The following is a 23,850-nucleotide window of genomic DNA, read 5'->3' as shown; positions in this document are numbered from 1 at the left end:
ATCCGCAGGGTAGTGGGGGCCTATCATCCAGTGGAGGGCATAACCTTGGGGGTTCCTCCAAAGCTTGCTTCCCACTGCCTGACTCCTAGCTCTCGTAACCTCAGCGCCGCCCGCCTTTACCCTCACTGGGGCGCCTCTCCTAGATTCAGCCATCCCCGGATAGTAGTTAGGAGTGGGGAAACTGTGTCCTCCAAGGGGGCGTGGTGGGTGGGGGAAGAAGAGAGTGCCGGCAGGGGAACGCAGCCATGGAAGCGCCTAGAGACATAGAGAGCGAGGCGGAGAAACTGAGGCATAACCCAATACTTAGACGTTTCAGGCTGTGTCATTCACGGAGAGGGTGAAATACAAGGAGATGAGCCAGGGCGAGGAGGGAAGGCGAAGAAACAGAGGGCTCCGAGGGGAATGAGTGTATGGTTAAGGGAAAGCTGGCGCTGAGGAAAATTCTCCTTGTTCACCGCTTCCTCAGCTCTCACGCCCCTCCCTTAAGGAGTCGCTCTTTTAGCAGAGGAGGCAGCGTTCTCCTGTTTCCTTTCTTCCAAATAAAAAAACATCTCGGAGCTATCTAGCCTCCTATTTTTTTTTTTTTTTTTATGCGGGATGGATGTGGGAGTGGGTGGGGCGGGGGACAAGGCCTCGCAGCGCTAAACCTCGGAAGGGTTAAGACCCTCCCCCTGCCCCGCACAAAGATGGCGCTCCCGCCTTCCCTCCCCTCATCCTTCCCCAAAACCCCCTCCCGCCCCCCGCCCTCTCCCGCCACCTCCGTCACTTCCGCCCCGCCGTGGCCGAAACTGACACAAAGTAGCGAGCCGAGGCCCCGGGGGGAGCGGGGCTGCAGCTGGGGGGGCGGGAGCCCGTGGGGAGCCGAGCAGAGCGCCCCCCGCCCCAGCCCCCGGCATGGGCAGGACAGGGCCGCCGGGGCGGGCGCCGAGCGCTGAGCGCTGAGGTGAGGCGAGACGAGGCGGGGGCAGCCCCGGGGCGCGGGCCGGGAGGGCAGAGGGAGATGCCGCTGCGGACGCGGACTCGGGGCTGGCGGGGCCGGGGCCGGGGGTGAGGGTGTGGGCAGGAGAGGACACGGGACAGAGTTGGGAGGTGCGGTGAGACCGAGGAGGAGGAGGAGTGATGATTGGAGAAGAGAGGGCGTCGGGGTGCCTGAGGATGGGGGAGGTCGGGAGGTCGTCCGCAGGATGGGAGGGCGGGTTGCTGAAGGGGCGCGGGAATGTCGAGGAGAAGCTTATGGAGCAGCGGAGAGGGGAGAACCGGCTAGAGAGTTGTCGGGGTGAGACGAGTAACCGGGGTCCGAGGGTTTGGGTAATTGGAGGAGGGAGTCTGGGGCCGGTAGGATTTGTCTCTGTAGGGTGGAGGTCTGCGTGCGTAAGGAGAAGCAAGGGTGGAAGGAGAGGTGGTGGCTCTGGGAGCTCAGAGCTGGGGAGTGAGTCCTGTGTTCTGTCCTTAGCGATGGAAGGCGGCCAGGAGTGGTCTTGGTGGCAAGTGAGCTGGGGGCCTTGGATTCCATTCCCTTATGTTTCCCTGACCTGCCCACAAATATCCCTGCCAGCCTCCTCTGAAAGAAGGGGTCCGTCTTCCCCGGTGGGAAGGTAGCAGGACCAGGCCTAGAGGAGGAGCCGTTTTCTTCCATTGAGCATTGCCTTCTTCCCAGAGCTGGCTATTTTTATCCCAAATGTGGCTGCAGAGGGGGCTGGGGCAGGGTGACGGGGCAGGGCGACGTGGCTGATGGGCCTGACGGCTCAGAAAACCTAGGCTCTCTGAAACTGTGAAGAAGTGAGAGAGGGTCCCTGTTCCCAGGTCTCCCCCTCACTTTCTCTCCCTGTTGGGGGCCCCCAGAGGGGCTGAGGTCTGGGGCCAAGCCAGCTTTCTGTCTCCCCAGGGTCTTAGAGGTAAAACAACTTTCCTGGTTGGTGTCCAGACTCCTGACTCCTAAAAGCATGTGTGGCTCCTTCATTAACTCTTTCGTAGGACTCAAATCTAGATCTTCAGGCTGATAGTGTTTCTTGATTTGACTCCCTGCTGAGGGCGGGGTTGGCTATGGAACTTGTGATGCCCACCCTTGCATCCTCTCCTTTAACCTCTCCCTTCACACCCCACCCTCTCATGACTCATACTCTAGACTGGGTGGAGACCCTGGCTGGGGGCCCTGGAGGAGGGCTTGGCGTCTCTAAAATGTGGATGAGGTTTTTCTTCCTGAGCCAGGCACCCTTGGCTGCCAGGTTGGGGAGGGTCAGGGAGGAAAAGGACTTCTGGATATCAGTTTTGTCTGATCTGGGGTTTGGGAAGGGAGTCTGAGTTAGTGAAGGGAGCACTGGTGTGGGTGACAGGGCCGTGGCCAGAGTCTGTAATTATAGAGGTTGGGCAGACAGGCAATTAGTATCTCTTGGGACTGACAGGCTGGCGGGGTGTGCCCAGTAGGTCGGAGACAGGGGAACCAAGGAGGAGGAAGGCTTTCCACCCAGACAAAGAAAGAGGAGGTAACAAGAGGACCCAGGACCTAGCTGACAGTTTCCTTTGAGCCATACTGGGGAATAGAGATGAGGCTCTATGACCCTGTCTCAGAGGCCAGACCTTTTTTACCTTTTTAGGTGAAAGGAAGGACATGGGAAGAAGGAAGGAAGCAGAGGCCCATCTGACTGATGCTCCCTGAGCCTGCACCTAGTACCACACTGACTGAACTAGGCTTGGGGTGGGAGAGAGAGAATAGTTCAGAGGAGGGTAGGGAAGACCCCTCTGCTGGCCCTTACGGGTTGCTGACCCAGACTGAGAGGAAGTGGTCTGGGGACTGTCTCTGCAGGAAGTGAAGGCCATGCCTCTAATGTGAGCTCCCCTGGAGGAGGTGATAATGGAAGTCCCAGTAATGAGGGGATGGGAGGATTATCAGCATTTTGAGAAGGGTAGAGCCTGCCCACCCTGTTTCCTGATGCTCTGCCAGGTGTTTCCTGGCTCATGTTCCCTCAACCCAACCCTTTGGTGGAAATTCTGCTTTCCAGTAAACACAGACACCACTCATTGCCACCAGGAGGGCACATGAGGGCAGCCATTGTCCCTGGGATGGGTACCTTGAGAGCTGTGCCCCTCCTGTCAATAACAGGCCTCTTCTCTCTGCCTCCTTCCTTTCCCTGCAGTTCTTGGCTTCTGTAAACTGTCAGTCCCCTGTCCCCTTGTTATCCAAGGCAGAGGCATGGGGGGAGGTGGTAGAGAAGTCCCCTCTTCTTTCTCAGGGACCCATCAGGGCAGTAAGAGCAGAGTGTTGGTGTGGAGTTGGTGGGGAATGCTGGGGGCAGGGCAGAGTCAGAACTGGAGAAGAGAACCTTCAGGAGGAGTCTGAAGAGGGGAATGAGGGGCCGGCCCCATGGCTGAGTGGTTAAGTTTGCACGCTCCAGGGTTCACTGGTTTGGATTCTGGGCGCAGACCTAGCACTGCTCATCAGGCCGTACTGAGGTGGCATCCCATATAGCAGAACCAGAAGGACCTACAACTAGAATATACAACTATGTACTGGGGGGCTTTGGGGAGAAGAAAAAAAAAAGGAAGATGGGCAACAGATGTTAGCTCAGGTGCCAATCTTTAATTTAAAAAAAAGCGGGGGGGGGGGGGTGAAGGCTTACCCTCAGCTTCCTGACCTCATGCATATGTCACCTTCCTGCAGGGTCTCCCATGGGATTGCTGGGACCTTACTGGGTGAGATGGCACTGTGTGCAAAAAAGCGCCCCCCAGGTAAGACAGGCAGGAGGGGGGATCCCTGGGACCATCAAGAGTGGGTGTTGCTATAGCTCAGGGAGCAAAGGGAAGAGGGACGACTAGTAATGATTCTGAAGGAGGGCAGATTGCAACCCGTACCCATCCTGAGGGGAGCCTAGGAAACCGAATTATTCCCCTGATCCCTGAGCTGGGTTCTCCTCCGGCAGGGTGCTGAGTACCTGCCCCCACCCCAAACACATGGACTCTTATCTTGGGGCACCTGGAGCTCCTAGTCTCTGGTCTGGGGAGCTGTTCCCATCTTCTCCCCTCCGTCCTCACACCTCGTCTCTTCTCCTTTCTCCCCTCATTTTTCCATCCAGCCAAGTCCTCCTCGTTTTTCCTGAGGGCGGGGTGGGGGTGGAGGTGGGGGGTGGGATGAAAGCGGTTGCCCCCGACAACGCTGGCAGTCCCCTCACCCGCATTGGCCGGGCCGGGGGAGGCGGGGCTCCGCGCTGGCTTTCGCCTACGCGGCGCGCTGGCAGGCGGCTGCCCCTGCAGTCCGGGGAGCGGGCGGGGGCGGAGCCCCGGGCGTGCGCACCGCGTTCGGGGCCACTCAGCGCGTGCCGGCGTCCGTGGGGGGCGTTGGGGGCGGCGGCGGCGGCGCAGCTGAGCGCGCGGCGTCCCTGGCTGCGGGCGGCCGCGAGGATGGCCCGGGCTGCAGGTGGGGCGCGCGCCCGACGGCCGGGGCTCCCCTCTGAGCGGCCGCAGCTCCTGCGCCTCCCACGGGGGCCGCCCCATCGGCGCCACTGAGGCAAAGGACAGACAGACAGTCCACCCTCTCCCGCTCAAACCGGGATCATGACGGTCCCCAAGGAGATGCCCGAGAAGTGGGCCCGGGCCGGGGCACCTCCTTCCTGGAGCCGAAAGAAGCCCTCTTGGGGGACAGGTAACGGGAGACAGCTCCTGGCAGCTCTCCCGAGCCCATAATTTCGCCCCCTCCCACCTTCACGCTCGCTTGTCCTCAGCCTCCCCCACCTTCCCTGATTCTCTCCTTTCCGGACCCAGAGATCCTGGCTCCGAAGGGTCCGGTCCTACCTTTCCCTTTGCATGGTCTTTGGTGACTGCGCAGGGGGCTCAACCTCAGGGGTCCCCTCTGGGGAAGTTTCTGGGAGTAAAGTGACCACACAGGGAAGGAGCGCTCTAGGTAGTCAGAGGATGCTGTGATCTGAGGTTTTGTTACTGCAGTGTGCTCTGCAGGGGTCTTGGAGGGGATGGTGAGGGAAGGGGTCTGGCATGCTGCCTTTGGCTCCCGGACAGGTTTAAGGCATGTTTACAGCCTAATCAAGATACCCGTTTTTCAGCCTGAGGTCATCGTGACCCCTGGAGATGGGCTGAAGAACCCTTCATAGGTCACCCTCGTGTTCTGGGACCTGAACTTGGTACCTACAGTCCCAGACCTGCAGAGGTTCAGTATAGATGTAGCTTATTTGTCACTCAGCAACAAATGTGTTGTTCAGGGAGAATGTGTGCAGATGGCACAAGAAATGTTACAGTTAGAGAGCAACTGTTTCAATTACATCCCATTCCTCTTTCCTGCGTCTCTGTCTCAGTCTGCATGACCCATATGCATGACCCCATCCCCCCTTCTACTTGAAGACCAGCTTTGAAATAAGGTGATGTCATTGTGAGCCAGTAAGAAGCTGCTGCTGGTGACATGTGACAAGCAGAGGCTCCTGTAGGGTGGACTGCACGTGGGGCTGCGATGTTGCAGCAGAGCAGTTTCAGGGCACCATGATCCTCTGTCTTGCCACCCACCCCACCCCCCAGGTTAGGGGGAGGGCAGTACCATGGCTAGATCTGCAGGAGTTCCCAGGGGGAGGAAGCTTTGTGTCTTCAGCTGCTGTTCCTTGGGGGATTCCCAGGACCATTAATGCCTGAGGCATTAATTAAAGAGATAGGAGAGAGGAGCTGAGTGCCCCCAGTGGAACACCTTGATGGTGTTTGGTGAGGAAAGTAGAATGCGTCCTGTCCTGTGAACATAATGCCTGCAGAGCCGAGTGGTCAGGCTGGTGGTGAGAGGTGGACCAGAGGGAAGAATTTAGTGAGACCTCAAGGTGTGGCACTAACTCCTTAAAACTGTACACTGTGGAAAGAACCAAGGCCCCCAGTGGAAATTCCACAAGGTGGGGTGGACCTGACAAGGTGTTGGGCCAGCCCTCAGTTTGCTCCTCCTGACTGCAGCATCATTCTATTGCAGAAGAAGAAAGGAGGGCGCGGGCCAATGACCGAGAATACAATGAGAAATTCCAGTATGCGGTAAGTGGCTCTAAACTACCTATTCCCTCCTCCTGAGTCAGAAAGGAGAAAGGTGCAGAAACGTCCTAGGTTGGGACTGAAGGCTGACTGGGAGAGGGTTTGGGGGAGGGGAGGGCAGCCTCCTCACCACTCTCCATCTGCCACTGTGCTGAATTTTTCATGCCTTCACCTGTCAGTGAAGCAGGATACATTGACCCCATGAGACTCCCTTCTCTCCTCCTTTTTCCCCCCCTCACCTGTAGTTGCTGGCTTTTGGGGGGCAGAGGTTTAGGGAAGTGGAGATGGAGGAGGCGGCCTCAATCTGATTCTGGGTTGGAGTTGGAGGCTGCCTCATTATCTTCTCTCCCACTGCCATAGAGTAACTGCATCAAGACCTCCAAGTACAATATTCTCACCTTCCTGCCTGTCAACCTCTTTGAGCAGTTCCAGGAAGTTGCCAATACCTACTTCCTGTTCCTTCTCATTCTGCAGGTAAGTGACCTGGAGCAGACCCTTTGCAACTCACAAAGCTGAATAAAGTCAAGGAAGAGAAAGATCGAGGGGAAAAGAGGGCATAGGATGGGGCCTCAGAGGCATGCCTTTCTCTTTCCTCTTTTCAGTTGATCCCACAGATCTCGTCCCTGTCCTGGTTCACCACCATTGTGCCTTTGGTTCTTGTCCTCACCATCACAGCTGTTAAAGATGCCACTGATGACTACGTGAGTTGTTTTCATTCTTCTACCTTTTCCCCACCCCCAACTTGCCCACTTCCACTCAGCACAATTCCTTGGAGACTTTACCATCCCTTACCTGGTCCAGCTAGATCTGTGATATCTTGGCTGGAAGTAGAAAGGGGGTGTCAGGGAGAGAGTAGATTTGTGAACAAGTGTATACAAGGTGGTACCCAGCATGCTGTGCATTCCACTGATCATCTAAGTCCCTTGGGGTGGCAGAAGGTGCCTTACCTTTCTTAGTTCTCTTCTTTTCAGTTCCGCCACAAGAGTGATAACCAGGTGAATAACCGTCAGTCTCAGGTGCTGATCAATGGAATGTGAGTGCCTGTTGGAGACTGAGGGCCTTGGAGAGGAAAGGGGTCCCCTGGGAACTTCTAGCTACTGACAGCCTCTTTTCTGTCTTCTCGTTGCCTCAGCCTCCAGCAAGAGCAGTGGATGAATGTCTGTGTTGGTGATATCATCAAGCTCGAAAATAACCAATTTGTGGCGGTAAGGGACATGATACCCCCTAGACCCGCAGGGCTCTTCCTTTTCTTGGGCAGAAAGGGATGAGTCTTTTCCTGATTCATTACTGCCTCTTAAGCACCCGTGGAAGGAAACTTTCTTGAGTGGAGGGCTTCTTTGTCATCTTAATGTACCTGGGACTAACTCCTTTCTAGCCATTCACATGCTTGGGATTAAGCAAATCCGGAATGCTTAGTGGAAGGAGGCATAATCAGAATCCATCGGGGGTGGAGGATTGGTCTTTGGGCTTCTCATTAGTTTTCTCTCCAGGCGGATCTCCTCCTCCTTTCCAGCAGTGAACCCCATGGGCTGTGTTACATAGAGACGGCAGAACTCGATGGGTAAGTTGCATGCTCAGTGTCACACCTCTCCTTCTGCCTCCTTAGAGGTAAAAAGCATGTTTCTGAAAGAGGTTCCCAGGTCTGGGATCTATACCTTTTGGAAACTTTAGGAGTAAGAAAGGCTTTGGGTGTGTAGAAGTATTACCTACCCAGTAATGCATGGGAGCAGTGGTGCCCCATGGTCAGGTGCCCCCAGATAGAATCTAGAGGAAAGAAAGGGAACTAGGACTCAGGGACACTGTTCTTCCAGAGAGACCAACATGAAAGTGCGTCAGGCGATTCCAGTCACCTCGGAATTGGGAGACATCAGTAAGCTTGCCAAGTTTGATGGTGAGTAATTTTGGAGAGGAAACTTTCAGATAGAGGAGGTGGGTTGGGTTTTGGGGTTTAAACTGCACCTTTTCCTTTTGGCTTCTTGCTGCTGTGATTATGCAGCTCCCTGGACTTTTTTGGGGCCTGGGGGTGGGGGGTTGCTCCTGGCATCAGGAATGCCAGGTGGCTACCACTTAACTTTTGAATTGATGATTGTCATTTGAAGAGATCGTCATAGCTGATCACTCTCTCCTTGCTTTGCATGTGAGAGAAATTCAGCTTTTTCTTATTTCTTAGGCTTATTCAGCTCAGAATAATAATATATGGTCCTTCTAACAAGACAAACTGTATAGTGTGTATAAGGAGAAGCCCTCCTGCCCTCCAATTCTACCCTCCTTAGGTAGCCAGGCTGTCTGTTTAGTGTGTATTCATCCACACTTTTTTTTATGTTTTGTTTTGTTTTGTTTTAAAGATTTTATTTTTTTTCCTTTTTCTCCCCAAAGCCCCCTGGTACATAGTTGTATATTCTTCGTTGTGGGTCCTTCTAGTTGTGGCATGTGGGACGCTGCCTCAGCATGGCTTGATGAGGAGTGCCATGTCCGCGTACAGGATTCGAACCAATGAAACACTGGGCCGCCTGCAGCAGAGCGCGTGAACTTAACCACTTGGCCACAGGGCCAGCCCCTCTTTATGTTTATAAACAGATGTGAAATCAGTCAATGGGATTATACTGTACCAAAATCTCTGCAACCTGCCTTTCTTTACCTATTAAATTCATCATATCACATCACTGTACAGTCATGCGCTGCACAACAATGTTTTGTTCAATGACAGACCGCATATATGACAGTGGTCCCCTAAGCTGAGCACCACATAGCCAGGTGTGTAGTAGACTATACCATCTAGGTTTGTGTAAGTACACTCTATGATGTTCACTCAATGATGAAATCACCTAATGACACATTTCTTGGAATTTATCCCTGTTGTTAAGCAATGCATGACTGTATAAAGAAATTTTACCTCATTAATAACTGCGTGATGTTTCTTAAAATTGATGTATCATGATTTATTCAACTATTCCCTGACCATTCAGTTGTTTCCAGTCTCTTGCTATTCAAATAATGCTTCAGTAAAAATTGTTGTGACCTATGCTCGTATTTTTGTAGAATAGAGTCCCAAAAGTGGGATTGCTGGCTCCAAGGATATGTCCACTTTTAATATTAATTCATGCTGCCTCATTCCTTTCAGTTCACACTCCCACCAGTAGTGTGTGGATGGGCCCATGTCCTAACACCATCCCCCTCAGTTGCTGTCTCATGGTCAAGCTATAGACTGGACCTTGAGCAATGACACTCTTGTCTTCCATTCAGGTGAAGTGATCTGCGAACCTCCCAACAACAAGCTGGACAAATTCAGTGGAACTCTCTACTGGAAGGAGAACAAGTTCCCCCTGAGCAACCAGAACATGCTGCTGCGGGGCTGCGTGCTGCGAAACACCGAGTGGTGCTTCGGGCTAGTCATCTTTGCAGGTGAGCCTCCTAGGGTCCAAAGAAAGGAGGATGAGAGTTGGTGACTCAGCCCTCCCTCGGGAATGTAGGGGGAGGCTGAGTGGGCTGGTACAATATGGAAGATAAAAACCCTCCAGCCCTGAATACAGGCCTCTTGTCCAGCCACTGTCTCTATTTCAACCCAGTGTCCTGTAGTCTGGAGACCAGGGTAAAAGCCCAGAGGCAGATTTTTTTACTTGACTTTCCCAGCCTTTCCTATCCTTTTCTAGGTCCTGACACTAAGCTGATGCAGAACAGTGGCAGGACAAAGTTCAAGAGAACAAGTATTGATCGCCTAATGAATACACTGGTGCTCTGGGTAAGGCTTCCCACATGTGGTTCCCTGTCCCCACCCTCTGGTTCTCCCTGGGCGGCTCCTTTGTTCTCCCCTTGTCTCCTCCCTGGTCAGTAGTCAGGCTTCAGGTTTTGTCTTTAAAGCTGCTGGCAGGTCAGCCACTCAGAGACAGTGTTTATGTCAGGCTCCTTTTAGACTTGGGATATGTTATTTAAAAAACCTTAGGAACGTGCATGTATCAACAACTTAAGAAGGCTGAAACAAGTCTTCCCTTCTCTGGATTCCAGTTATGATGATGACTTAGTGCAGCATGTGACCTTCTGTTTGCTTTTGCCAGGGACAAGGAGGCCTTCATGGGGATGGTGCAGGAATTAAAAGAAAAATTTCCATTTGGAGGATGGATAACGGGGTCTTTTCCCTTGACTTCTAAGAGTGAAGGATCCCAGAGGAGAAGTTTCTGTTTTGGTTTTTGGCAATTCCTGAATCCTTCTCTTGTTTGGCTAGAAATTTGAGCTCCTTGTCGGGTTCTCCTCCCCTTCTTGTGCCCCCACTGCCTGCTGCCCGCCCCCCACACGCCAGCTTGGGTAGGCTGGGGCCAGCCTCTGGTGAGAGTTTCCGCCCTGGCCTTAAAGGGTTTGTAGAAACCCAGCCTAAGGGAGAGAGGTTAAGTCTATCACGCAAGCTCACATCGCCCCCTGGTGGTCCTTGAGCACCAGGCTAGTTCCTGTTTTGTTTCAAAGCATCAAGAGTGGCGGCAGCTTTGGAAATAGATGTCTGAGATCAGACGATGGTCTCAAATTTTTTCTTTTCACCACCAAAACTTTCTTATGAACCTTCTTCAAGGACTCCAAGCTTTGTAAGTTTTTTAACTACCAAGAAATCTACATTTATAAAGATACAATTTGTTTCCCTAGTTAAAATTTTTCTTTGGCCATCTGTAGGAGATAATGAACATTACAGAAACTTGGCGTTTTTGTTAGCTTGTGGAGGCTTAGCTCAGGTAAATGGGTGATTTCCAGTAAGTTGCTTTGGTATGTTGAAAGTAGCTCACTCCATTCTTACCTCTTCTAAGGGTTCTAGCATGTCATATTGGGAGCTACGCAACTACTTCAGCTTCCCCGTCATACAGATGAGAAAAATGTTCAGAGAGAAAGCCACATGATGGTTGATGGCAGGCTACAACTTGTCACCAGTTCCACGTACTTCCCACTAGAACATGCCACCATCTTAAAGATGCCTGAGCTTTTGAGGGCTCGGGGTACAAGTGGTGACCTTCAGGGATGCACTTGATTTTGAGGGGCTCCTAAGTGGCAGCCTAGCCTCTGCTTTTTTTTTTTTTTTTAAAGATTTTATTTTTTCCTTTTTCTCCCCAAAGCCCCCTGGTACATAGTTGTATATTCTTCATTGTGGGTCCTTCTAGTTGTGGCACGTGGGACATCGCCTCAGCGTGGTTTGATGAGCAGTGCCATGTCCACGCCCAGGATTTGAACCAACGAAACACTGGGCCGCCTGCAGCGGAGCGCGCCAACTTAACCACTCAGCCACGGGGCCAGCTCCTAGCCTCTGCTTCTTATTCCTCCTCAGATTTTTGGATTCCTGGTCTGCATGGGGGTGATCCTGGCCATTGGCAATGCCATCTGGGAGCACGAGGTTGGGATGCGCTTCCAGGTCTACTTGCCTTGGGATGAGGCAGTGGACAGTGCCTTTTTCTCTGGCTTCCTCTCCTTCTGGTCCTACATCATCATCCTCAACACCGTCGTGCCCATATCTCTCTATGTCAGGTATGCGCTTTCTCTGCCCCAGGGTCTCTCCAGGGAGCTTGGGTGGTCCCTTGGCAAACTTTTCTATGATGATGAAGTCCCTGAGAAAGAACTTGAAGTCCTCTTCTTCCTGTACTCTGAACATATCTGTTTATCTCTGTGTGCAGACGAAACTTCACCACAGTTTCCTGGCACTTTGGACTGTATCAGAACAAAGACTGTATTGATTTATTCAGCATATATTTATTGCCTGCTGACTTTGTGCAGAGAAGCATGCCAGGTGCTGTGGCACATACAAAGATATATTAGGAATGGATCTCCTTCCCTCTAGGAGCTTCATTCTAGTAGAAGAAGAAAAATCTAAAGACGTTATGAAACAAAAAGGGAACAAATGCTGTAGGAGTCATTCTCCTCCAGTCTTACGTGTGAAGCAAGGGGACAGAGATGTGTAATATGGTCTCTGCCTTCAAAAGCAGCAGACTGGTAGGGAAGGGGAGATACAAACAGTGTAAGATGCTGAGATACCATGTGGGAGGCACAAAGTGCCGTGAGAGAAGAGCATTGCACTTCATGCACTTAATTAGGGAGGACATCTCTGAAGAGGTGGCTGTTGAACTGGGCTTTGAGCGGTTGCTGGGATGGGTGAAGGTGAGCCTGGAGGTGAGGGCTGGAACAAAGGCGTGGAGATAGGAACCTCGGAAAGGTCATGGGACAGTTTGTCAGGAGCTTGGACCATGAGTGGGGGGCTATAAGACAGAGAGCTGGAAACATAAGCTTGTTCCTGATGAAGAGTCTTGGATCTTTGCCTATGGACTTTATACTAGTAAACCATTAAAAGAGTCTTTAAAAAATTCTAAAGAATGCTTTAGGATGTGTTGACTGGAAGTGGTGTGCAACATGAATAGGATCAAGGATACGTCTAGGATGTTTGAGGTAAAGAGAATGTTAACAAGGACTGGGCCAGTGAGAATGGACAGGAAGAGGGGGATGCTAGAGAAGGAAGGAAGAACGCCCAGAAGAAAGAAATTTTCTTTTGTATTCAGTGCCTTGCACTTGAGATAAGGGAACCTGTGACATTTTTAAGGAAATGCTTTATGGAGATGCTCAGAACTCTTCCCTATGCCATTTTTTGTACACACGGATTCCCCAGCTAGTCTTCTAAGTCTCTCCCCTAGCCCCTGAATCTTAGTGCTAATGGCAGTGAGTAGAAGATAGTTTCTGTACTGAGGGCATACAGTTTGGGTTTTCATAGAGCACTGAGAGGAGACTCAGGCCAGCCCTGGTGGCCTAGTGGTTAAGTTTGGCAAGCTCCATTTTGGTGGCCCAGGTTCATTTCCTGGATGTGGACCTATATACCACTCGTCTGTCAGTGGTCATGCTGTAGCAGTGGCTTACGTGCAAAAAGAGAAGATAGGCAACAGATGTTAGCTCAGGGCGAATATTCCTCAGCAAAAAAACATGGAGACTCAGAAGGTTCATGATTTAGTTCTGTCTACTCATTAGCACATGACCTCAGACAACTCCACAATCACTTGGGGTCTCAGTTTTCTCATGTAAAATGGGAATAATAATACCTGTTCCACCTTCTTCATAGGGACATCTTGATGTAAGATACTAGATTGGAAAATACATTTTAAAAATTAAATTACTATGCCAATATTGGGTGGTAGCATGTCCATCATTATCATTGCAACTCTGTTCTTCATTAGTATTTAAATAATTTCTTGTTTACAGTCTGATTGTTTTTCCATCTTTGAGCTTTACTGTCCATGTTTTGTATCCAAGATCACTCGAAGCCCATGGTAGCTGCCTAAGAAAGTTGATTTTCTCAGTCTCAATAGTGTGTGTGTTTGGGGGAAGGTGGGAGGAGGTGTTTGATCAGTTGAGCGGGGAGAAGGCTATGAAGACATTTCCAGTCAACACATTTTTACCTGATAAATGGATCCTGCTAGCAGCCTCAGTCGAGCTGGAGGCAGGGTTCCAGATGTGGCCCCATTGCTTGGCCCTACTGGACCTAAATACAAAGCGCTTTCTGGAAACACTGAGAGATCCCAAAGGTCACGCCTAGCAAAAAAGAGATGTGGACAGACTTCAGGATGTAGAAAGCACTGTGTCGTTATAAACTCGCATTATTTCCCAGGTTCTGGAGGCCCCACTCTGTCTGGAGTCTGCATCTCGGTTTGCCTCGTGTGCTTCCTGAAAGCGTCAAGTCAGGGTTGTGGAGCCCTGAGCCCAGGTGGAAGGAGGGTGCTCTGCCTGGGTTAGGGCAGGGAGGAGTAGGCTTCAGAGCCTTCTGGTTTCCTTCCCCACAGCCCCTCTCTGAGGTGGCATCTGTGTTGCTGTGGCATACGCAGCACCCTCATTATTTCTCTTTTTTTTTCTCTCTTTCTCTCTTACACTTTCTCTTGTTTTCTCTGCATGGTTTCTGTATTATTAGTCTTGAGGTAAGAACTGGCTGAGTGCCTTGTCTGCAGTCTTTCTTCCTCCTCTGCCCGTGCTGTCTGCCCCGCCTGCCCAGGCCCTGTGCACCTTTTTGTCTGGAGAGCATCAGAGGGTCGGGTCGGGGAGTTCCGTTGCCGGCTATGCGTGGCTGGCTCCACCTTCAGGTTCTCCTTGCCCTTCTCCACCCAGATGTCTGCTCTGTTCTCGTTTCTCCCCAGCTGGAGGGCCTGCGGCGAAGGCCCATGTGGGTGGGCATCCTCTCTCCTTCCTGCCCCAAGCCTTACCTCTTGTCCCCTGTGCAGTGTGGAGGTCATCCGCCTGGGCCACAGCTACTTCATCAACTGGGATAAGAAGATGTTCTGCATGAAGAAGCGGACGCCCGCAGAGGCCCGTACCACCACCCTGAACGAGGAGCTGGGCCAGGTGGAGTACATCTTCTCTGACAAGACAGGCACGCTCACTCAGAACATCATGGTCTTCAACAAGTGCTCCATCAATGGCCACAGCTATGGTATGGCAATGCTTCTGGGGACTGGGGGCTCGCATCTCGCCTGGAAGGAGAGTGGTACTAGGACTCCCGCAGTTGTCTTGACATTTGGGTTTTACTTCTTTCCTACTTGGGTGTGCAGGGCCTTGAATGGGTCCACTCTGTATCCTGTGTCAGGAAGCAGATGCTGACAGTGCTTCCCCTATCCTCTGTTGACGCCCTCACCCTGGTCTCAGCTCCAGGCAGTAGGGGAGCTCCTTGGCTGTTTGAAGTGAAGCCCAAGACACTGGTCTCTGAGCATCCTGGTCAGGTTGGACCTTGGCTGCCTCGGTGGAGTGCTAGACTCTCCCCCTCACTGTTCAGGGCCTCTGTGAGTCTCTGGAATGTGACCATTGTCTTTCCAGTGTGGCTGAGCTGCAGTGGCCTTGTCGCTGAGCTCCTGGGATGGCTTGGGGCCTGGTGTGTGGTGTCTGACTTTTATGCAGAGTGAGCCCTTCTCATAACTGTTTTCTGTACTAACCCAGGCCCGTGGCCAGTGTGTGAGGCTTTGTCTGTTGTGTAGGACTAAAGAGCCAAAGGTACCGCAGGAGGCCTGGGAGCCCTGCACGGAGGAGTATAGGATTGGAGCTGCCCTGGGAAAGCTGGTGGGGGGTCGTGAGGACAAGGATAGGGAACAGTGGTTGCCGTGACTTTTAGTCCTGGAGTTCTAAAGATCCAGGGTACCTGTTGCCTCCTGTCCCTTGAGTCAGCAGTGTGAATCTGTGTGGCATTTGCTCAAGAATCAGGGTTGCAGGTTCCAGGTGCCTGTGGGGGTTCTGACTGGAGCCTTCTCCCCCTGCTCTGAGAGATCTCCAGCTCTGACATTGCTTCTCCTTCTGTTCTGGCTGTATGTAGGTGATGTGTTTGATGTCCTGGGACACAAGGCTGAATTGGGAGAGGTAAGGTCCAGCCTCTGTAGTTATTCTATATGACAGTTAAGCATAGGGTACCTGACCAGTAATGATATAGTTAGGAGTGGTGTGTTGTTTGGTCAGGAAATGGAAGTTACTTGGAGAAATGGGTGTTTTAAGGAAGAATTGGTAGCAGAAGTGGGAATTTTGAGGTCCACAGTGGACAGGATCTTGGGCCTTCCTACCAGGAGTTGGAAGGGCAGGGAACAGTAGGGTGGGGACAGCCCTTCCCTGGAATGCAGCCTGGCGGCCCCCATTTCCTACTTGCCCTCTTACCTGCTTCAGAGGCCTGAACCTGTCGACTTCTCCTTCAATCCTCTGGCTGACAAGAAGTTCTTATTTTGGGACCCCACCCTCTTGGAAGCTGTCAAGATGGGGGACCCCCACACGCATGAGTTTTTCCGCCTCCTTTCCCTTTGTCATACCGTCATGTCAGAAGAAAAGAACGAAGGTGAGCCAAGGAGCTGGCTTGGGCTGTCCCCTGCCTGACTTGTGCCTTCGAGCTCGGGCTCTACTCTGTTGCTGGGCTGGGGCTTCCTGGGTGGGACACGTGGCTGACAGTGCTGCCACTAAACACCACACGTGTTCTTCCTCCCCGCCAGGGGAGCTGTACTACAAAGCCCAGTCCCCGGACGAGGGGGCCCTGGTCACTGCAGCCAGAAACTTTGGTTTTATATTTCGCTCTCGTACCCCCAAAACCATCACTGTCCACGAGATGGGCACAGCCATCACCTACCAGTTGCTGGCCATCCTAGACTTCAACAATATCCGCAAGCGGATGTCGGTCATAGGTGAGGCCTGGACTAGCTGCTGGGGGCTTCGGGGGAAGCACACAAGCCTGGAATGGGTGAGGGATACTGGGTGCACCTTGTTGATGTGTTAAAGGTGGGGGTCTTTGCCTGCCTGAAGTTTTCTGGGACTTTCTCCCCCTGTCTCACTCACAGTGCGGAATCCAGAGGGGAAGATCCGGCTCTACTGCAAAGGGGCTGACACTATCCTGCTGGACAGACTCCACCACTCCACCCAAGAGCTGCTTAACACCACCACTGACCACCTGAATGTAGGTGTGAGGGGAGGAGGGGCCTTGTGATTCTGCTACTTTTGGTGTTGTGGGAGGGCGTGAGGGGTGACTTTCTTGACTCTGCTTCCAGGAATACGCAGGGGAAGGGCTGAGGACCCTGGTACTGGCCTACAAGGATCTGGATGAAGAGTACTATGAGGAGTGGGCCGAGAGACGACTCCAAGCCAGCCTGGCCCAGGACAGCCGGGAGGACAGGCTGGCCACCGTCTATGAGGAGGTTGAGAGCGACATGATGGTATAGGCTGCAGAATGGGCTGAGGGTGGACAAGGAGGGCTCATGCCCAGGGCTGTCGTGCCAGGGACCCTTGTGGTACTTTCAGCTGCTGGGTGCAACGGCCATTGAAGACAAACTTCAGCAAGGGGTTCCGGAGACTATCGCCCTCCTGACGCTGGCCAACATCAAGATTTGGGTGCTAACCGGAGACAAACAAGGTGAGAGCCCAGGAGAGCAGAGGAAATTGCATCTGGACGGTAGCCCTGTCGGGTCCTTGCATGAGCCTAGGACATCAGGCAGGAGAGTGCACTGACCTTGTTCGGGGCCTGTCCGTAGCTCCTGCGTTCTCTCTTGGTAGAGACGGCCGTGAACATTGGCTATTCCTGCAAGATGCTGACGGACGACATGACAGAGGTGTTCATAGTCACTGGCCACACCGTCCTGGAAGTGCGGGAGGAACTCAGGTAAACAGAGACCTGAGGCAGGCAGATGTTCTGCACTGTGCACATGGGTTGGGCAGGATTTCCTGGGCCCTGATGGGTCCAGGGGTGGCTTGAATCACTATTGCTGTCCTGGAAGACCACGGTTTCATTTCCACCTTCACAGGAAAGCCCGGGAGAAGATGATGGACTCGTCCCGCGCTGTAGGCAACGGCTTCACCTACCAGGAGAAAGTTTCTTCTTCCAAGCTTACATCTGTCCTGGAAGCTGTTGCTGGGGAGTACGCCCTGGTGATCAATGGGCACAGCCTAGTAAGTGTCACGATCCTTCACTTGTGCAGTATCTCTCCAGCGAGCACTTCTCTCCATACAGCTTTTATATCTTTTTCTCATTTCCCTTGACTTGAGAGGGGCTGTGGTCTTTAAGGGGACTGGGAGGAGCTGACTCCCAGATCTCTCCTGGGGAAGACTGGGGTTCTCTCCGGACTCTCTGTGTTCCAGGCCCATGCGTTAGAGGCAGACATGGAGCTGGAGTTTTTGGAAACAGCCTGTGCCTGCAAAGCTGTCATCTGCTGCCGGGTGACCCCTTTGCAGAAGGCACAAGTGGTGGAACTGGTTAAGAAGTACAAGAAGGCTGTGACACTTGCTATTGGGGATGGAGCCAATGATGTCAGCATGATCAAAAGTGAGTGTGGACTGTGTAGGCGTGTAGGCTTGGGGGAAGGTGGGGAGAAGGCCCATGAGGTCTCGGGACTAGGGAGAATGATGAGGTATGGGGCCTCTAACTTGTTGAGATTCTGAAGCATGTGACCATCTTCACCCTCTTGTCATCTCTTGTCTCTGCAGCAGCCCACATTGGTGTGGGCATCAGTGGTCAGGAAGGGATCCAGGCTGTCCTGGCCTCTGATTACTCCTTCTCCCAGTTCAAGTTCCTGCAGCGCCTCCTGCTGGTGCACGGGCGCTGGTCCTACCTGCGCATGTGCAAGTTCCTCTGCTATTTCTTCTACAAGAACTTTGCTTTCACCATGGTCCACTTCTGGTTCGGCTTCTTCTGTGGCTTCTCAGCCCAGGTAGTAAGCTCCCAGTCCACTGGTTTGCCTATCTGTAAGCTACTCAAGAGCAGAGATTGTATCTGTCCTGTTCATCGCTCAGGCCCCTGGGGCCTAGGTATTGTCTGGTACATGTATTAAAAAAATACTTGTTGAGGCCAGCCCTGTGGCATAGTGGTTAAGATTGCATACTCCGCTTCAGTGGCCCGGGGTTCACAGGTTTGGATCCCGGGCACAGACCTACAACCGCTTGTCAAGCCACACTGTGGCAGCATCCCACATAAAATAGACAAAGATTGGCACACATATTAGTTCAGTGACAGTCTTCCTCAAGCAAAAAGAGGAAGATTGGCAACAGATGTTAGCTCAGGGCCACTCTTCCTCACAAAAAGACAAACAGGCAGACAAAAAAATTTGTTGAAGGAGTAGAGAGGGAGCCCCAGAAAATTCCTTAGGGCTCCATGTATGCCACATTGGCTGTCTTCCTCGGCTTGATTTGTAGTGAAGAATGACTGTATGTTCACTCCTCTGTTGCTCTCTGTTCTCTCTCCAGACCGTCTATGACCAGTATTTCATCACCCTTTATAACATCGTGTACACATCCCTCCCAGTCCTGGCTATGGGGGTCTTTGATCAGGTATGGGGGAGTTTGATGGTCAAGCAGGATGGGGAGAAGGACCTTGCTGCGAAGGAGTCACACTGATATTGGTGGGTGTGTGACACTTGTACCCACTGCCTGTGGTCCCTGGGTATGGCTGGTTCTTTCTCTCGGCTTCAGCTGACCTGTAACTCCTCTGGGTTGCTGAACAAAGGTTAATTGGGGGCAGCTGGCTTGAGGTTGGATTTAGCTATCAAAGAATTTGAAAATGAAGAAGCAGGGACAAGGTCTGCCCTTGGCTATCCTGAGTCAAAATGGCAGCTTCTGAGGCCTGGTATGCCACTTGGCTCTCCCCACACAGGATGTCCCAGAGCAGCGGAGCATGGAGTACCCTAAGCTATATGAGCCAGGCCAGCTGAACCTCCTCTTCAACAAGCGGGAGTTTTTCATCTGCATCGCCCAGGGCATCTACACCTCCGTGCTCATGTTCTTCATCCCCTATGGGGTGTTTGCTGAGGCCACTCGGGATGATGGCACTCAGCTGGCTGACTACCAGTCCTTTGCAGTCACTGTGGCTACTTCGCTGGTCATCGTGGTCAGTGTGCAGGTATGAGGCAGACCAGGAGCTGCTCTTCCCCCTGGAAGAAGTGAGCCTCCTTTTCCTGGGGTTGCCCTGGGTACTAGTGGGACGGGGGACGGGGTTTTTTGGGGATGGTCCTTTTGCCTGTGACAATTGCTTTTTGCAGATTGGGCTGGATACAGGCTACTGGACAGCCATCAACCACTTCTTCATCTGGGGCAGCCTAGCTGTTTACTTTGCCATCCTCTTTGCCATGCACAGCAATGGGCTCTTCGACATGTTTCCGAACCAGTTCCGGTTTGTGGGTGAGTTCCTGTGGCTTCCTCTTGAATCAGTGAGAAATCACACCTGTTCTGGGACTAACAGGGTACGTAGCCAGTTTGCACATCATGAGCATTTATTGGACACTCCTCGTGCCGGGTATTCTGCAAGGTGCTGGGGGGATAGCTAGCTGTATCTGACCCAGGCCCTGCCCTCAGAGAACTTCCATATCCATGAAAGTGAACAATAGCCCTGCCAGGCCCTGGAAGGTCAGGGCTCCAAGGGAGGACAAGGGGTAGCAGGCTTCATGGTCAGCAAAATGATGCTTGTGGGACGGTCAGGGAGAGTCCCACAGAGGCGGCTGCTGTGAGTAGAGCCGGGATTAGGGAGTCAGATTCCAAGTCAGAGAGCTGGCAGTGTGGAAAGGCCACTTGTTTCTAGGGAATGGAGAGTGCTCCACCAGGGTGGGGTGAGAATACGCATTGAGAAGCAGTGGAAGAGAGGCTGGAAAGGTGGGGCCTTGGAGGGATCAGGATGCTGGGCTGTCAGGTCAAAGAGTCTTTTTTTTTTTTTTGAGGAGAGAGTAGAGAGTGGCATCAAAGGATTACTTTGGAAAAATGAATCTGGCAGTGATGGCCAGTGGGGAAGTACTGTGGTGATTGAGCACAAGACTGTTCAGAACTGGGGCCAAGGTGGCCCTGGTGTGTGCAGAGAGGGGCTGGTTGGGAGGCATGAGGTGATAGACACATTTTCAGATCTTGACATTTGCTTTAGATCTGTTCACTCATTCATCCAGTGGCCATTCAGTCAGCACCTGCTCTGTGTCACCCACCACTCTGGCTGCTGGGGATGTAGCAGTGAACAAAACAGGCAAAATCCTTGCCTTCTTGGATTTCCTATTTTAGTGAGACAGTTTACAAGTTAACAGATAGAATGTTTGGAACTAATAAGTCCTATAAGAATCATCAAGCAGGGTAGAGAGGAGCAAGAGTTGTCAGCAATGACCTCTTGAGGAAGGGACGTTGGCACAGAGAAATCTGCATAAAGGGAAGGAGCAAGCCATGTGGCTCTCTGGGAAGGAACAATCCAGGAAGAGCAAACAGTGACACAGAAGCGTTAGCTGGGGGCTTGCAAGGAAGAGTGTGTGTGTATCTAGGAAGTGAGGTTAGAGGGTAGGGCTGGGGTGGGGAGAGGTGAGGGAGATGATGAGAATTGGTCCAGATCATGTAAGCCCTTTTGGCAGAGTAAAAACTTTAAATATTAATCTAAACATGATAGGAAGCTGTTGCAGGGTTTTGAGCAGGGAAATGTTGTAAACTGATTTATGTTTTTAAAGGATCACTCTTGCTGTTTTGTGGATAACAAAGTGTAGGGGGCAAAGGTGGAAACGGGGAGACCAGTTAGGAGGTTGTAGCAGTAATCCAGGTAAGAATGATGGTGGCTTAGAATAGAGTGAGAAGTGGAATTCCATAGGTATTTTGAAAAGTGGAGCCCACAGATCGGATAAGGGGTCAGAGAGAGAGGAATCAAGGTTGACCTCAGAGCTTTTAGTTGGAGCAACTGAGTGGGTGGTGGTATTTCCTGTGCTGGGGAAGACATAGAGCAGATTGGGGTGGAGGAAATGTCACTCACTTTTGGCCATGTAAAATTGAGATGCCGGCTAGATATTCACCAGAGATGTCAAATGAGGCAGTTAAAGAAATGGGTCTGAAGTTCTGGGGAGAGTTTGGAGCTAGACTCAGCTTTGGAGGTGTATGCTGTGGAGCAGGGAGGAGAGGGAAGCCAGGGACGACTTAGGTTTTGAGACTGGGGAAGTGGGCTGTCAGAGATAGAAATGGGGAACTTGGGGCTGCCCTTCTGTCCATTTTGTGACTCCCAAGGCCTCGGACTCCTCTGCATTCCCAGGTAATGCTCAGAACACCCTGGCCCAGCCCACGGTGTGGCTGACCATCGTGCTCACCACGGTCGTCTGCATCATGCCTGTGGTTGCCTTTCGATTCCTCAAGCTGAACCTGAAGCCCGACCTCTCTGACACGGTGAGAAGCTGGGCTGTCTGCTTTGGGGGACGGAGACAGTGTGTCAGAAAGCCTTCTGGCTTAAACGCTTATGCGCTGCAGTTTGTGGGCTGCAGGTCTGTTAAGTATGTCGGTGGTGGTGTCTGCTCTTCCTCTGAACAGACATCTCTGTGCCATGGAGGTTCCCATGGCCACCCTGTCCTGGGTGCTCTGGGTCCCTTCTCCGTGGTGGTGTTTGACACTGCCACACTGATGGAGGCCCCTTCATTTGTGCTTCCCCTGCCAGGTCCGCTACACCCAGCTGGTGCGGAAGAAGCAGAAGGCCCAGCACCGCTGCATGCGGCGTGTGGGTCGCACAGGTTCCCGGCGCTCCGGCTATGCCTTCTCCCACCAGGAGGGCTTCGGGGAGCTCATTATGTCTGGGAAAAATATGCGGCTCAGCTCGCTTGCACTCTCCAGCTTTACCACTCGCTCTAGCTCCAGCTGGATTGAGAGCCTGCGCAGGAAAAAGAGTGATAGCGCCAGCAGCCCCAGTGGAGGGGCCGACAAGCCCCTCAAGGGTTGAAGGCTGCGACTGGGACACCCCATGCTGGTTATCAGAGCACGCAGGGCTGGCCGGCCACTGAGAGGACAGCATCTAAGAACTGCGGGTCCTCATCCCTTGCCTCTCCCATATCCCCTAGTAGACTCTGTCCTACTGGTACAAGGAATGGCTGGGGCATCCCCAGCTATGGGAGAGTGGAGGGGGCAGGCCCTAAGGGCAGAGTAGGGGCTGGGGCATCATCAAAAACAAGCCCCAGTAGGGGACCAGATGTGGAACCAAAAATAGAAGAAAAAACTCTTAGAGATTGGGTCTGCCCCTGCCCTGCCTGGGAGTCCACAGGGAGACTATAATCTCTGTATTTTTTTATTCCCACTCCCCAGAGGGGCCCTAGAGCCCCTGTTCCTGAATTACACAAGAATGTATCATGCCGGGAAGCCAGAGACCTGCTGGGGCCTCTGGGCCCCTTGCATCGTGTATGTCTCTCCTTGATTTGTGTTTGTGTCCATTTGGTTTTGTCTTTTTTATTTGGCAAGTGGAGGAGTCCACTATGTAATTTTCATGTTATGGTTGATGTCTTAACTGTCCTGGGGAAGAGGAGGCTGGCATGCAGGGGTGCCCCAACCTGGCTGGATTTGGAGTAGTTTGGGAGGAGCCACAGGTCACAGGTGGCCCTCCAGTGGCTGGTGTCCATGAGGGATAGAGAGGCTGACCAGAGTGGGAGGTCTCTGTCAGCAGAGGGTGTTGGGAGAGGATAAGGAAGGTTTCATCCTATCTCCTTCCTCACCTTGAGAGTGAGATGCTACCCCTTCCTCCAGCACACACATATATCAACTCCCGGATTCTATAATTCCTGCTAGTATTTCCCAGGGCTGGAGTCTGGGAACGTGATCCCATGGTTCTCAGTGACCTAAAGCTGGGTATGAAATTTAGTCTGAAGAAAAGTTTTCTTTTGAATTTAGACCCAAGTTCATTAGCAGAGTCCCTTCTGACTTCCCTTCTCCTTCCTCATTGGCATTTTCCTACATTACACCCTGGACCTGAGGTGGGCCCGAAAGGGGAAGCTGAGCATCCAGAGGCAAGGCTGAAAGGGGGAAGCTGGCCTCTGCTTCACCCTTCTGGTAAACAAGGGGTCCCACCCCCTCCAGGGCTAGCATCTGGAAAGATGTGGTAGAGTCTCTGTACTGGGGCGGGGGGACGGGGCGCAGGAGGAGTGCAAAACTGGGCTCGGGCCAGGAGACTAAGCTCAGTATCTGGCTTGATCTGGACAGGACTCAGTTGGAGCCTTGGCATGCGTGTCCTTCCTCTCTGTTATCCACACCTAGGAAGCTATTATTCAAATTAGGCATTTCCCAAGTTAATTGCTACCAAATCAGTCTTGGGAAGAATCTTTTCCTCATCTTTGGTAGTGGAGGGGGGTACTCAGGAATGGTGTGGAGCTGGGAGTGGGGTATGGAGATCTTAAACATTCAATGTGGGAGCCCCGAGGGAACTGGAGGTAGGCTGTGATGAGGTGGGGTGGGGTGGGCAGGGAATAGTGGGAGGGGAAAGCTTGACAGGGAAATCCCTTTTGGCCACACAGTTTACAAACCTACCATCATGTGTTTGTGTGTCTCTTAAGGTGAGAGTCTGATTTTTATACCAAAGAGGAAATGATTTTTTTTCATATTGGTTTGTCTATAATATAAATATAAATATATATATATATATACAGT

The 23,850-nt window shown here is 52.2% G+C and overlaps 1 protein-coding gene across 2 annotated transcripts; it reads left to right on the top strand.

Annotated features, from left to right (window-relative positions):
* The first annotated feature begins 804 nt into the window (after positions 1–804).
* ATP8B2 (ATPase phospholipid transporting 8B2) lies at positions 805–23,830 on the top strand. 2 transcript variants are annotated; one of them, XM_070607401.1, is made up of 28 exons: positions 805–943; positions 3,659–3,726; positions 5,948–6,006; positions 6,364–6,477; positions 6,606–6,704; positions 6,975–7,036; positions 7,136–7,208; positions 7,494–7,564; positions 7,815–7,894; positions 9,247–9,405; positions 9,654–9,742; positions 11,303–11,499; positions 14,223–14,431; positions 15,302–15,345; positions 15,643–15,808; positions 15,960–16,148; positions 16,302–16,417; positions 16,509–16,673; positions 16,759–16,870; positions 17,011–17,116; positions 17,259–17,403; positions 17,593–17,776; positions 17,938–18,161; positions 18,694–18,777; positions 19,100–19,345; positions 19,485–19,623; positions 21,485–21,615; positions 21,881–23,830. In XM_070607401.1, the coding sequence occupies exons 2-28, from the start codon at positions 3,696–3,698 to the stop codon at positions 22,157–22,159; spliced, it is 3,573 nt and encodes a 1,190-aa protein (XP_070463502.1). In that variant the 5' UTR covers positions 805–943; positions 3,659–3,695; the 3' UTR covers positions 22,160–23,830. The 2 variants fall into 2 exon arrangements, with proteins under 2 accessions (XP_070463502.1, XP_008525132.1); XM_008526910.2 differs by lacking the exons at positions 805–943; positions 3,659–3,726 and adding an exon at positions 4,335–4,636.
* Positions 23,831–23,850: the final 20 nt, after the last annotated feature.

Source organism: Equus przewalskii, unplaced genomic scaffold, assembly GCF_037783145.1.
Source record: "Equus przewalskii isolate Varuska unplaced genomic scaffold, EquPr2 ChrUn-10, whole genome shotgun sequence".
In the NCBI taxonomy this organism is placed as follows: Eukaryota; Metazoa; Chordata; class Mammalia; order Perissodactyla; family Equidae; genus Equus; species Equus przewalskii.
This window is presented reverse-complemented; position numbering and strand designations above follow the sequence as displayed.